Here is a 15,041-nt window from a genome sequence, read left to right as displayed (position 1 = left end):
CCTCCTATAGGTGATAAGCTGTACTGTAGGCTAGGATCTGTAAATACTTATTGCAATATGCACTTTGTAGGTAGGGTGGGGTAAACCCGCTAATTTTTCTTTATCTATCTGCATCCTAATACCAAGCTGATGGAGGAAGGAAAAGCCAGTATTTCAAAGAGGATAAATTCCTAAAAGGCAACAAAAAACGGGGGGAGGGGGCAGATTCTAAAAGTCTTGCACATAGGGTAAGTGACTTACTCTGGTATACGGCTTACATTTAATTTCAATTTTCTTTGTTGCACAACTCTTGGAGATGATATAGCCACCTGGCGGTGTAAACCTTGGTTTTAAAAGATTGTCACTTTTGACGCGATTCCCTGACCCCATATACAAAATGGGAAAAAGGGGTTGTGGATGGATGGATCCACATTTCAGAATAGAAAATGATAGTAGTTAGTAAGCTGGATTAATCAACTGTGAATAAAGTCCTCTAGAAAACATAAGGTTTGACTCCACTCCCAAATCCTGAATGTACTATTCTGACACTACCCATGAAAAAGCAGTTGCACTAACAGGTTAAGAAAACCTGACTAAATGTAAATGGATAAAAACTCTTCAAATTAACTGCGATGACTAAATGTCTCTATCAGTTCCACAACATTCTTCACATGCAGGTTGGCACAACTACTACATGATGTCAGCTGAATGGATACAGAAAATATATTTATATTTGAATCCGGTAATAAGACCTAATTTTATGACATCAACACTTGCAAGATATACAACTGCTGGCCTTTCTTGAAGGGAAACGCAGCATCTTTGCTCAGGCCATTTCTCATTTGAAAACATGTCAATACAGATACAAAACATAAATACATATATGCATGTTTTATATAGACATGCACAAAAATATATGCTCTAAAACTAAATCCCTACTCTGCAAGAATGCCTATTTTTCTATGCATGCTTCCATCTTCAATTATATAAACCTGCTATAAATTTCATTTGTTGAAGATTCCATTTTCAGATCAAAAATTTCTGCTGGTTTCTTATAATATAAAATCTTGTACACACTGCCTGTAGATGTGAGGGACAACTCACAGTGGGGGAGAAAACAGCCCACAAGTGAGAATACTCAACAAAATTCTGGCAAACTAGTACAAGGACACAGCAACTGATTTAAGTGAGAGCATCCTTTCTCTGGGTGAAAATGGCTATTAATTACAAAACAAGTAGGGTGAGATGGTCTTGTTCTTGCCACTAGGAGTAAAGTAGTAGTACCTGAAGCCATAAATGCAGTTCTTAGATGTAACATTAATTAAGAGTTTTTTTTTTTTTTACGGAAACTGTATCTCTAGTATGGTTGTACATCATAAAAAACAAACCCTCTGCCTTTTCACTGCAAAAATGTAGTAGAACTTTCAAAATATAATCTTCTGGGAACCTCTGGTACTTACATTTAACAAGCATGCAAACTGCAGATTTGTTTAGAGTTTTCTAGTAAATGCTTTATTGATATTAAGTTACTTCACAAAAATTGAAAAAAATGGTTACATCTATTTAAAAAAATAAAAAATAGACTTGCAACTTATACATAGGTCAAAAATAAAAAAATCTTATAGAATACTAGTGCTGAAATAAAATGGGTTAACAAATAAAAAAATCATGAACTTCAAAATCTCATGAATTCCAAACTGAAAACAGGATCCCAAAATTTTCTCCCACCAACAAAATATCAGCTGATCTGACATATGGCAACCTTAATCTGTGTGTGTCTTTGGGGGGGGGGGAGACACAAACACACAAAATATTTTTTGAGAGAGGTGGGGGTAGGTAAACCATAATCTCCTGATGGAATTCTGTTTCCTGGTTTTAGTAAGACTCCAGAATTCAGCACTTCAGTATTTGGAGAAATGTTGCATAATTCTGAAGTGTTCCAGGGACTTTGGTGCAAATTTTCATATTTAATAATAAAATCACATAAGCATAAAAAGAAACAACTGACATTTATTTTGTAAAGCATCAACTACATCAGTCAGCTAATGCATTTATGAAGGACCCTTAAAGACAGAAAAGTTCCACTTTTGACAATAAAGTGAATAATAAACTAAGTTCTAAAACCAGGACAAGACACATTACACAACGGTTGTAGAAAACAGTAGTTTATATATGTTAAACTGCCATACCTCCACAATATATACTTTATTATAGATATACTGCAAATATACAAATCCCCTTAAACGTTTTGCCAGTAAGCATTTTAAGGCATTGAGCTCTTTGCAACAGCATATAATTTAATAATTAAGAGAATCTTAAAAAGATAATCAGATTATGAAATCCCTCAGACTTTAAAAGATTTAGGTCTCTTTTCTGAGACACTAAAAGATGTTAAGTGCTAATCCTAATTTGTATCAATGCAGGGCTTGCTTGTGATATTTAAGAGCACTTCTAAAAGTTCTTAATGTTAAAAGGGCATCTGCTGTCATTTTTCAGATTTACTATAATCAGGCAATGGATCTGTCTGAACTAAATGCAATGCTAAAACTAACACAAGATCCAATGAGGAAATTTAAAAGCTATACAAATTTTTATTTACAATTAATGTTTCAATGCAGCAAAAACACAATCCCAAAATCAGGTTCCTAAAATGACAAGGTTAAAAAATAAGTAGTAGTTAAATATACTTGTCCTATTTCTAAAATAAGTCTTAATCAAAAGCTTACCCTTGCTGGGGCTGCAATAATGTTTCAATTGACTTTCTCCCTTACATTTTAGGAAAAACTAAACTCTTAAAAGTTCCTAAAATTATAAATATTACTAGATTAGAAAACCATCATCTAATAAACATATAAACTGTTTGGGCTCTCAAGTAACTAATTATTATTAATCTGTTTTTGCACAGCTGCTTTAAACTCAAATGTAGACGTGTATATAATTATCACACTACATCATTCAATATGCAGAGAATATTACAGATTAGTTCCTTTTGGATATATTTGAGAACCATATGCTTAATTCACAGTATTTACACTACAGCATCAGTTCTATGTACTTGCACAGCATTTATCAGAACAGACATAAATGCACTCATGGGGCTGTAACTCAGCCCTATAAATGCATGCTATTTACAAAGATGAGATCTGCTGCATGCATTTAAATTACAAGCAAGTCTCTTGTTCTGTAAGTGAAACTTACACATTCATATTAAGTATGAATGTAAATAACACACAGCAGTGAGATGTACCAAAAGGTACTGCAGTGAATACAAAGTGGCAGAATTAAATGCAGCAAAACTGGCAACCACCTAAGAAATGTATCCTCTCCAACAGACAGGAAAGTAGAAATTACATTTCTGGCTTCTGCAACAAATGCATAAGATAATCCAATTTAATTCTAGTATTGCTGCTGGTTTGCATTATAAAAAAAAAAAAACTTAAGCTGCAGAACTCGGGGATACAGACTTTGATGTGCTTACTGACCCAGTAATGATGGACACATGAGCTATGTCTTTGATTGTTTAAAAGCTAATAATCTTAGAAGTCTGATTTTAGGTGACTTTGATGTAAAGGCATTCAATATTGCATATTTTGTTAATGTACACAAAAAAAAAAAAAATCAAAGATAACATGAACCTTGCAATAAAAGACAGTAATTATGAAAATGAATACAGTTAAAATGTCTGTTTTGCATTTGATTTACAAACATAAGGATATTTGTAATGTTACGAACTAAACTAAGAGAGCATAGTTTACAGTGCATTACTATAGAATTTAAAAATTCAACTGTAGAATACAAATTAAAAACATATTATGTAAACAGTGAAAAATAAAGTATGTACAATGCACTTTAATTATTACATAGGAAAAACACCAACAATTTGAAAAAATAAAGTTTATTACTCAACATATCATAGTTATAGATATATTCTTAGAGGAAATGCCACACTCATTAAAATATATACTCATCTAACAGCATAGGGAATAAAGTGGAGAATATTAGATTATGCAGTACAAACCATAAAACCTACAATAAACATGGTGGCGGTGGTTTCATTTCTGTTGTGTAAAATGATTGATAAAATATGCTGCCAAACTTCCTTCAGGACATGGTGCAATGGTGCATGTAAATTCACTATTTAAAGTCACTGTACATTACTTTACATATAAACCATGGAATGAAGTCTAATTATAAAAATTCCTCCAGTTCATCATCGGTTAATTTAGCATTCTCCCTCACTTCATCAAATGTATAGGTCTTCATTACCTTGCCATTTCTGAACACAGTGTGAAGAAGATCCTGTAAGAATAAAAAAACACATTATAGAATACAAAAAACTCAACACTTGCACATTGTTTAAGCATACTCAAGGAGCAATTTATGAGTCAAAATTACTTTATAAAAATACTTGGATAAAGAAAATAATGTGACTGCCTTCAAGTGACCATAGAAGCACAGGCAATAAGGAGATGAAGTATATTACAGTCACATAAATCAACAGTCAATCTTAAACCACCAATGTTCTACCTCATACAACCCGTCCAGAAATGCTGGATGTATGCACTGCATGTATGGAAACATACTAAATGTTTTGAACTAAACATCTCTTTCCACATCATTTCTGATGCTGACTTTGAACTCTCAATTTAGGCATTTTTTCATGTCCTTGCAGAAGTAAGATGTAAAAAATATACAAAGTAAATCAAATCAAGTCCTGCCAAGAGTACGTGCACAGGAATAACTTGCTTCTTTTGACACTAATACATCCCAAGTGTATTACATACCGCACTCAAACTGGCTTTAAAGTCACTTAAAATTATTAGCTCCAGATTCTTCTCCCACTTTTGTTTGCACTTCCTATGCTGGCCTACAAGCAGGTCTCGGAGATTAGACTGAATGCCAAATGGCTGACAACCACATAGCTGAATAGTTTGACTGAAAAGTCACCACACTGCAAATGTTACAGAGCAGCAAAGGTTTATACAGTGTTGTAGTAGGTCAAGCTCCTGCTGCATGCCGATGTGGAGGATGTGTACCCTAAACTCCCTCACCAGGTGGCCACAGTGTCCTAATGCAATAGAGCATGCAGCCCTAAGAGCGAGAGTATTGCAGTAAGGGTACAGGGGTACACTAGTACAGGGATGTTGGGACATAACCTTCTACAGGATGTTACAAGGGACCTTGCCTTACTACATTATTACTTAGAGGCAGGTATTTTGTAACACTCGTATTGTGATGAATTTTCAGTCATTTGGTTTCAGCCAAATAGGATTATAGGAATCAGTCTTTTGTCATTCAGTCTAATTTCGGGACCCTGCCTCCAAATATTACATTGCTTTCACCAAATTCTTATGAGTATAACCATCTAGTCCTTCAACCTTGCCTCTCTTAACCAACAGAGAATCAAATGTTGCATGTTGCAAAATTAAATATGAATTACGGTACTGTGAATACATGGATGGATTATATGGCCAGTGACTTTGGGGCTAGGGACTACAATGAACAAAGAGTGACTGCTATTGAGAGAGAAATTCAGTGCAATAGAATCAGCAAAGAAAGACCAACATTTTCAGAGAAAATTGATATATTACAAGAAAGCAATAACAATAACAATAATTCTAAATTAAACTGCAGATGTGTGTTAACTTATAACAGAAATATTCATATGTTGAAACAGTTTATCATAAAGTATTGGTTTATGGTACAGCAAATACCTCATTTTTGAAGATATAAGGAATGAACAACCTACTTTTGCTTATAAAAGATCTAAAAATTAAAAAAAAACAGTTATGCTACAAACAACAGAAAGACTTTGGGTAATATTAGAAGCTCTAAGCAAGGTAAACATAAATGCAATACATCGCTGCATTTATGTTGCAAAAAAGATTAAAATCCCATGACTGAAAGAACTCCCTGGTCAGCCTCAGTAAGAAGCTGAGATCCCTCATAAAATCCTCCAAAGCTAGTTATGAACACAAAATCACCACTGATTCTAAAGACAACCACAAAGCACTCTATAGCTATGTCAAGAATCTGAATGACAACACTCAGATCTGCTTTGAGTTACAACACAATGGCACTTCTTCTTTCGGCTTTTCCCAGTTAGGGGTCACCACAGCGGATCACCTGTCCGCTCATGATTGGCAGTGGAGTTTTACTCTGTCGAGTTGCCAGCCCAGCGCCCAACCTTCCACAGAAGGCACACACATGCACACACTCACACCTGTGTCCAATCCACCTACTGCATGTCTTTGGGATGTGGGAGGAAACCAGAGGACCCGGAGGAAACCCACACGACCACAGGGAGGACATGCAGACTCCACACAGAAGGCACCCCAGCCGAGAATCGAACCGGAGAACCTCTTGCTGTGAGGTGGCAATGCTAACCGCTGCACCACTGTGGCCACCCTACAACACAATGGCACTAAATATACAAAACCAACTGATACTGCCAACATCTTGGCAGATAACCCCCCCCTCACTCGGGCCCATCACTATACCAGAAGACTGCAAAGTTCCTGTAAACACGGCTGCATAGGTAAAAACCACACTCTCCAAAGCCAAGAACACAGCATCCATGGGACCTGACAACATCCCAGGCTGCGTTCTACACGAACTACAGAATGAACTGGCACCCCACCTAAGCACTATGCTCAATCATAGCCTCACCTCAAGCTTTGTGCCCACTGAAAGGCGCACAGCGATGGTTATCCCACTCCACAAAGGGGGAGCCACCACTGACCCTGGGAACTACTGCCTCATTAGCCTAACAAGCCTGGTCTACAAGGCCATGGAACATATCATCATGGAACTTATAAACAAAGACATTGGTAATCTCCAAACTCTGGACCCCACCCAGTTCAGGTTTGTAAAATCAGATCATGTCTCCTAAACCTGATAAGACTTTTTTGAAGCAGTCACCAAAGCTGTAGATGAGGGTAAGGTGGTTCACACAGCCTATCTAGATCTCGCCAAGGCTTTTGACACCATCCCCCACTCTGGAATTATAGATAAACTCACTAAACTAGGTATAAATCCCTATGTCACAAGATGGGTTGCCAAATGGCTCACTGACAGAACCTACACCGTGAAAGTAGCAGACTACAAATCTGACTTCAGACCAGTGACAAGTGAAGTACCACAGGATTCAGTTCTGGGTCCTCTCCTGTTTGGTATCTACTTTTCTGAAGTACAGGCTAACACAAAAGGTCTTTGACTAACGAAGTTCGCAGATGACTGCAAACTAGGAGCCATAATCAAAACTCCTAATGATGTGGACATCCTACAAAAGAGCCTCACTGGGACAGATGCCTGGTGTCAAAGCCATGGCCTCAGGTTCAACTCCAAAAAGTGCATTGTCATCCCCTTTGGTAAAAACTCTGTGCCCATGATCTACCACATAGGTGGTAGTCTACTTAACATCCAAAGTGTGATAAGAGACCTTGGGACACAGGTGGACAGTAGTCTCTCCTTTGATAATCACATTGCCACAGTATTCAGGAAATCCTTCTACATGGCACACCTCATCACAAAAGGTTTCTCATCCAGAAAAAAAAAAGAGGTCATTGTTCCCCTCTACTCGTCACTCATTAGACCCATTATAGAATACAATGCCCCTTTTGGTATGTAACTCACAAGACATCTACAACAACTGGAAAGGCCACAGAAATAGTTCACAAAGAGGATTACTGGCTTCAAACAGATGGCCTACGCAGACTGTCTCAAAAAAACTCCAGCTTTACTCTGTTGTATATTGCCTACTCAGAGGCGATCTCTGGCTAACATACAAAGCTATGTCAAACCCAGAGCTGTTGGACATGCTCCACTTAAAGAAATCTCAATCCCTCCGAGCTACACACTCTAGGGACCTAAACCTTGTCACCACAATAAACAGAACATGCTGGAGGGATAGATTCCTGTCCCACAGACTTCCCATACTCTGGAACAAACTACCTATCTATAGCAAACAAAGCTCCTCATTAGCACTCTTCAAGAAAAATCTTGATGATTGGATGGGAAATAGGAAATTCACTCCTCTGTGGCTCTGCTCAACAGGGGCACAGGAAAATAATTTTTTTGGGTGGCAAAAGCCAGGGTACCTTTTTGGCTAGGCTTATATAGGCCCTAGGGCCAATAGCCTAGTACCTACCTATGACTCTACGAATCAATATATCATACATCCAATAAAAAAATAATTTTTTCTTATAACAGCATATGACACTTGTGATGCCAGGAATATAATTTATATGGCTTTATGCCAACAATGTGAAGCCTTCTATATAGTCAAAACAAATAGGAAATTAAAGGAGCGTATATGTGATCACTTGCCTGAAATATGTAGACCTATAGAAACAAATGCACTGTATGAGCACATTAGTGAGACAAATGATAACTTGTAATATAAATTTAAAATGATGTTTATTTGCGAAAAGATTAGAGGTGGAGATTTTAAAAATGAAACCAAAAAGGAAGAGAATAAATGGATAGCTAAATTCAGGACAGAAATCTCCAGGTTTAAATGAGACATTTACCATTAAAACAATTTTAAAAGAGTTAAAGAATAAAGTAAGGTAGATGTCTCTTTAAATTTCTAATTAATGGTCACATATTTGCAACTTGATATTTAACTGTTTTAGTATGTATATAAGGACTTCTTTTTGCTTGTTACAGTTAATTGCCTGGTAAAGATATCTTAGCGAAAGTGTTACTTGGTGGCGTTTTCAAGTGTTGTATTAAAGCTTTTTATACTGATGGTCATTAGGCTGGATTACTTTTATTTTTATTTGAACTTGTGCCTTACAGTTTATCTGGCTTTGTCTTACTGGCATACATTTTCAATTTCTTATACTTTTGCATCCCATGAGGCAAATACGACTCATGTGGCACTGATGGCTAAAATGGAGAATCAGAATTAAGAAGTGCTTTGCACTTCTTCTGTCTGGTATACACTGCAGTAAAGCTTTCCATGCCAACCTCCTCCCCTCCCTCCATCCCGCAAACTAGTGAGATTGGTCTCAGACCGTTTTTTTACTATAAACAAAGGCACTATGAATATCTGGCTAAGAGTAAAATAGCCTCAATGCATAGATATCTTGGACAGCATTATACTGATCCATCCTCAACAGGATGAGTCAAGACAATTAAAAGGTATTCTCTACTAGCCAAGGATCAGGGTATGTATTTATTAAAAACAGTTTAGCTTTTAGCATACTGATACTGAAGCAAGTCACAATTAGCAAGAGAGGACAAGACAGTCTGAACCACTGAGTTAGCCAGTCACAGCAGCTACTGTGAGACTGATAGAATAAACAAAACAAGGCAGTCCTGCACTCACAGACTTGTTTTTGCATTAGGTTTGTATGTGGTCAGGGGCTTCATCACTGAACTGAGACTGTACACCTATTAACTGTCCCTGATTTTTGCCCTGACTCTCAATTTTATTTCATTTTTCTGAGAAAGCACTGAGAACTACAGCCAGTCAATAATGCCAAGGAGAGTTTCATATTTCTCATGTTGATGCAAAACCTGTTCCTTTATTTACTTTTTCTGAAGCTTACAGTTGATCAGTAATACCAGACAGACAAGCTTAATCATTCAGGAAATGCATGTTGATACAAATTTGTTCTATTAACGTCTTAAGTGAATTAGAGTAATATTTAAAAAATTATCCCCGATTTTGGGCCTTTGCCTCCACTCTATTATTGTTTGGCTTTGTTCAGAATTCTTGAGCAAAGAAGTTGAGAGAAATGAGTCAGAGTTTGACTTCTGGCCTTTGTTCCATCCCCTGATGTTTTTAGATTTGTTTCTGATTTTTGAGATTTACTCTATTTATTTGTCTTTATTTTATTAGACACCAACAGCTGAAGTGTACATATACAATAAAACTGCAGGAGCTTTTTTTACTCAAATAATATTTTATTATACAATTTCCAGTAAAATATGACAAATCAAATATACACAGAAAGGAGAAAAAACTGCTAATAATAACCTATACTAACACACATATAAAAACTGCGGTGGTGCTGCTGCGGTAGCATTGTCGCCTCACAGTAAGACGTTGTCCTGTTCGATTCTCAGCTAGAGCATCTTCTGTGTGGAGACATGAGTGAATAGGCGTACCTTCATTGAAGGTTACGTGCAGGGCTGGCAACTCGGCACATAAAAATCTACTGCCAATCATTAGCGGACTGGAGTTCCGCTGTGGCGACTCCTAACTGGGAAAATGCGAAAGACACAACAACTAACACACATGTAAATACTAAACCACCATGGAAAAAAGTCGCTTACATGTATGACACTGTTTGATTTGTGACCCAACAAACAAATATAAACCTGGAAAAATGTAATAGCAAATGTTTAAAGTAACAAGAAAATTCCTTCTTTAGATTTAATGGAATAATAGTTTAATAGAGGAACAACACATAGAAAATGCAGGACCAATTTTTTTTTTTAAATTAGATGAATACATCAGTAACTTTAGCCCAAGATTTTTACAAGGAAGGTTTCTGTTGATTTTGTAGTAGAATTTTGAAGGCTTTGACACATCAGTATTCTCAGCTCTTTGGAGTTTAGTTGTTTTGGAGGGATGTGAAAATTAGCTAATTCCTAGGAAGGGACATTTTCTTGATATCCCAAGAGTTGCCTTGAAAATTCACAGCTCCAAAAGATATGGATCACATCTGCATTATTCATACCACATGTAAAATACAAGGACGGGAATGATGGAAAACATTGGGCTTTTTTATAGGGTGTCATATAAGCAATGTGTACAAACACAAGATGTGAGTAACACAGTTTAAGGGGACTACATTTAAAGCTATTTTGACAGAATTATTTTCTCATTTTATTATGTATTTTGAGTTGATATACAGCTGTCCAAGAAGACGATAAATGGTATGTTTGGGTATTTGCGATACTTTTGAAATTGGATCAAAAATACAAAACAAGTCCCAAGGAGAAGGCACAGTGATGAAACCATAAAATGAACAAGAATAAAATCACTGTGAAATTGGTTTAACTGACAGCAAGGAAGCCCACATCTCTTTTAATAAGGTTATTTTGTAGGTGTATTGCTGAATCCAAATAAAGCATACATCTTAAGTGTCCTGATTTTCACAAAATGTCTCAGATTTTTGTTTCACATTTTTGACCTGTTCGCATAAAATATGTGGTTTTCTGGCACATCACCAGTGGCACATCACTAGAGATTGAAGTCATTAAATGATGGACATACATTTGAGTTTCAGACTTCATGTCTTTCAGAAAATGCATGCTAACACAACTCCTGCTATTTTAGCAACTTTCTAACTTTACAAGAGCAATAGTTAAAATATGCCTGTATTTTTAGACAATTGTCTCCCTGTTATATTAGTCTTTGCCCAGATTTCTTGTGCTAAGATGTTGAGAGGTACGAAATAAAGTTAGACTGGAGACTCTACCAAATTTGGTTTAAGATAGGTAGATAAACTTTTGGGAGATTAATTTTATGTCTCAGGTTTTGCAATGATCTTTATCCAATTAAATAAAATCATACATTAATCTCTTCTTTATTACAGGGAAAGGGGATAAGGCCAGTTTAGGGCTGTTTAAATACTGAAGACATTTCAGCTAAGTAAAGTATAGATTACAGCTTGGGAAACTGAAATAAGGTTAATGATGGAATTGTGTATTTAAGATGTTTGAGATCTTTTAGTTATAGGAATGGTAGAGCAGAAGGGGGTTACAGTTACATATAATTAAGAAATTAAACCACGTTAACCCATAATGGACTTCACTGGTTTGCTTTTTGTAGTACAATTTACAATTTGTAATAACCTGTTTGAATTTAAGATTAGTAACGGGCACAGATGTCCAGTAGTCCCAACCTACCATGGGCTCCGGATGCAATACGTTCATTATAAGGAAGACTGATGAACTTTGGTGACCAGAAATATGTACTAAGAGAGGAATTTAAGTGAGATTTTTGTAACACTGAAATGAAATAAGATTTTGGTAAAGAATTAATTTCAACTATTGTTACTTTAGAAAGAAAACAGAAATTTAAATGCATCAGTCTCTTTTCAGTCTCTTTTCATCTTCTGATATATTTAGCCATGTTTTGACAATGTTATTTTGATAGTTTGAATCTTGATTCTGGCAAAATGTTATTACTAGATATTTTATATTTTGACCAATTTTTTTTTCTATTTCTACTAAGTCAGGAAAAGCAGTATAGTTATAATTTTGCTTATGGGGAATAAAGTTGATTTTTACAGTTTTAATTTGTAATTTCATTTTTTGAAAAAATCTAGCAAATATACAGTTTTAGGCATGTCTGAATTTGGAGTAGAGGGATAAATATTTATGTTCTCAGTAAATGCTGTTAGAGGTATCAACTTTAGAAACACTAGGTATATTTTAATGTGTGCGTGTTTAAGGGGACATTAGGCAGCTTTGTCTACCACTGTTTTTCACGAATATAGATTTGGATTCAGTCTTGTTTATAAATAGCTTGAGTAGAGACATTGGTATATAAGGTTTGAACACATTTTATAAAATGGAGTAGTCTGTAGTGGAAAATGACTTGCAGCTCTTGTTTGTTCATTATTCTGGTTTGCAAGATTAATGCGAGCATGAAGCAACTTGGAATACTTTAATTTGTGGCTCCTTTCAGTGGAACCAATCTGAATTGCATTATACGACTATCATTTTAATCATAATCAGACATCTGAATTGTACACAAAAGTGGCTGTAACTGCTGGCATGGGTCACAGCTCTCTGTGGATTCTTGTTAATGACCCTCTTGCAATTTGCTCATATTAAACAGTCACTAATCCAACTTTGGAAGACTAGTGTGCATTTGTGCAAAGTAAGACTGAATGCTTTATTACTGTGACCATCATTATTACTACTATTAGTGTTTTTATCACAAACAGGCATCTAAAAGAGCACACATTCAGTAAAGCAGCTGCATGCTGGGTACAGGGGTCATACAACTGATTTACTCTTGCTGTTGCTTGATCACTATTAAACAGTGACAGGAGTAATGTTGCACAATGTATTGTACTTGCTGAAATTGATGTGTAGTAGCATTGCTATGGCTTATGCCTGTGCGTGCGTGTGTGTGTGTGTGTGTGGGGGGGGGTGCTGCGTATTTAAAAGTAACAAGTTACCAATAATTTACTTTCCATTAAAAGCATCAATACTGCACACATTAAGTGGCCATCTTTGGTGATTTGGCAAAGTGAAAATTTGTGTGAAAGTAACTTAGCAATGGCACAGTGGCATGATGAGTAGCAATACCATCTCACAGCACATGGCTATGGTTGAGTTTTGGCTGTGGCTTCATCTGTAAGGCATCTGCATAGCTGTGTCTCTGTTTCCTCCAACACTTCAAAGACATGAATTAGGTTAGATGTCCTTCCTCCAGTTTGTCTGTATGTAAGTGTGCATTCTGTGTGTGTCTGTGCATCTTGTTATAGACATAGCTTGCCAAATAATCCACTTATGCGGTGCTGACAAAGTCCAACAGAGGTCAAAATATGGCATGTCTACAGCTAGTGGGGTTTGACTTTAATGGCCAGAATTTATCCATAAAGAGGTAAAAAGTCATGGACTTTCAGAATTCATGGAGCTGAAACACTAACATGTCCTTAAGGGTTCATGTGCATACATTCCATGGGCCTCCACTACAGGAGGTTTAAGATGTTATACAGTAAAGACTCTAGAGTTTAGCTTACTTATTTTCTTGCAGCTTTTATTGAATGGTTTGTCTCTATTACTTTTTTTTACCATTTGGTTTTAATAATTCTGAAGGACCAGATATGTTTTCCTACACATAAGAGTTTGAAGGTCCAAGATGTAATTCACAGAGGTGATGGATATAGAGTTCATTTTTTAACAAAGAACTGTTAGTGCCACCAAACCAACAAGCTTGGACAATGCAAGGTGGCCACCTTTTCAAATGTACAGTGTGGGACAGTTTTTGGGTAAATGTGAGTTTTAGAGAACAAACCATATCCATAACCAGTGCAAGGAACTGAATTTCACTTTTTTTGCCAAATTAAAACGTCACCCATGTACAAGATGAATGGTTTCACATCTTTTATATAATATTAAGGTGTTACAAATATAAAATTGTTGCCTTATGCAACTATTATAGGAAATTTAGGAAGTATTGTTTTGTCCTGAAATCTCAGACATTTGCTGTTTTCGTATTTTTTTAAGTGCCCATATATGAACTGTCCTGGTAAAAAGGACAAGTGGTAACCCTACAATGGAAGGTTAAACCTGTCTACCAGGAAGTTCAGTTCCTGAACATATGAGTGGGAAACAGGTTCATAAGGGGCAGAAGTGCAGAATTCCTTTAAGGATCTGTTTGACTAGCTAATGTGACCACAGTTTTTCCATCCTAAAGGTCATAGTACTTAGAGATGGCAGATTCCCTCTGACAATTGAAAAACTGAGGCAAAGAAGATCCAGGTATCTAAAGGAAGTCATATTCACCTACAAACTGATAGACTAGGAAGGTACAGGCACTACTTTACCCAGATGGACTACCTATTCTAGTTGGTGGTGCAAGCCTGCTGAGTGAAAGCTTCTTAGTGGCATCTATAACCTCTGAGATTCCCACTAACAATTCAGGTGGATCAAGGAAATCAGCATCTCATGAAGGAGATAGCTGCCCCTTGAAGCAACAGCAGATAACCTTGGCTAGGACAGGGAGGATCATCTTTACTGCTAGGTCATCAGGACCCAGAACACCACCACTCTTCAACCACCAACCAGTGACAAGGATACATTTTGGTCTTACATTCTTTGAATTCTGTGATGTGAAGTAAAATAAACAGTAAGTGAAGGAAAGCATGCAGGAACCTCTCATGTCAAGTGAAATAAGAATGCATGCACCATTGTCAAGTGAAAGAAGAATGCATGCACCATTATCACCCTCCTTGCTAAGCTGCGTGGAGTAGAAAAAGATAAAAAATGCATTATCCTGTGTGGCAATATGATCACCAGACTGCCCCAGTCCACAAGATTCTGACCAGACATGGTCTCTGAGCCATGAGCTCAACACTTCCATT

At 36.6% G+C, this 15,041-nt stretch overlaps 1 protein-coding gene across 1 annotated transcript in view; it reads right to left on the bottom strand.

Annotated features, from left to right (window-relative positions):
* Positions 1–1,969: 1,969 nt before the first annotated feature.
* The window catches only part of NAMPT (nicotinamide phosphoribosyltransferase), a gene marked incomplete in the record, with an annotated part of 586,193 nt that continues 573,121 nt past the window's right edge, over positions 1,970–15,041 (bottom strand). Inside the window, 1 exon segment of the mRNA XM_044088535.1 lies at positions 1,970–4,278. Within this exon segment, the coding sequence (XP_043944470.1) occupies positions 4,168–4,278 (111 nt within the window).

This window comes from Protopterus annectens, chromosome 11.part0, assembly GCF_019279795.1.
Source record: "Protopterus annectens isolate FY-2018-M chromosome 11.part0, PAN1.0, whole genome shotgun sequence".
Lineage (NCBI taxonomy): Eukaryota > Metazoa > Chordata > Ceratodontiformes > Protopteridae > Protopterus > Protopterus annectens.
This window is presented reverse-complemented; position numbering and strand designations above follow the sequence as displayed.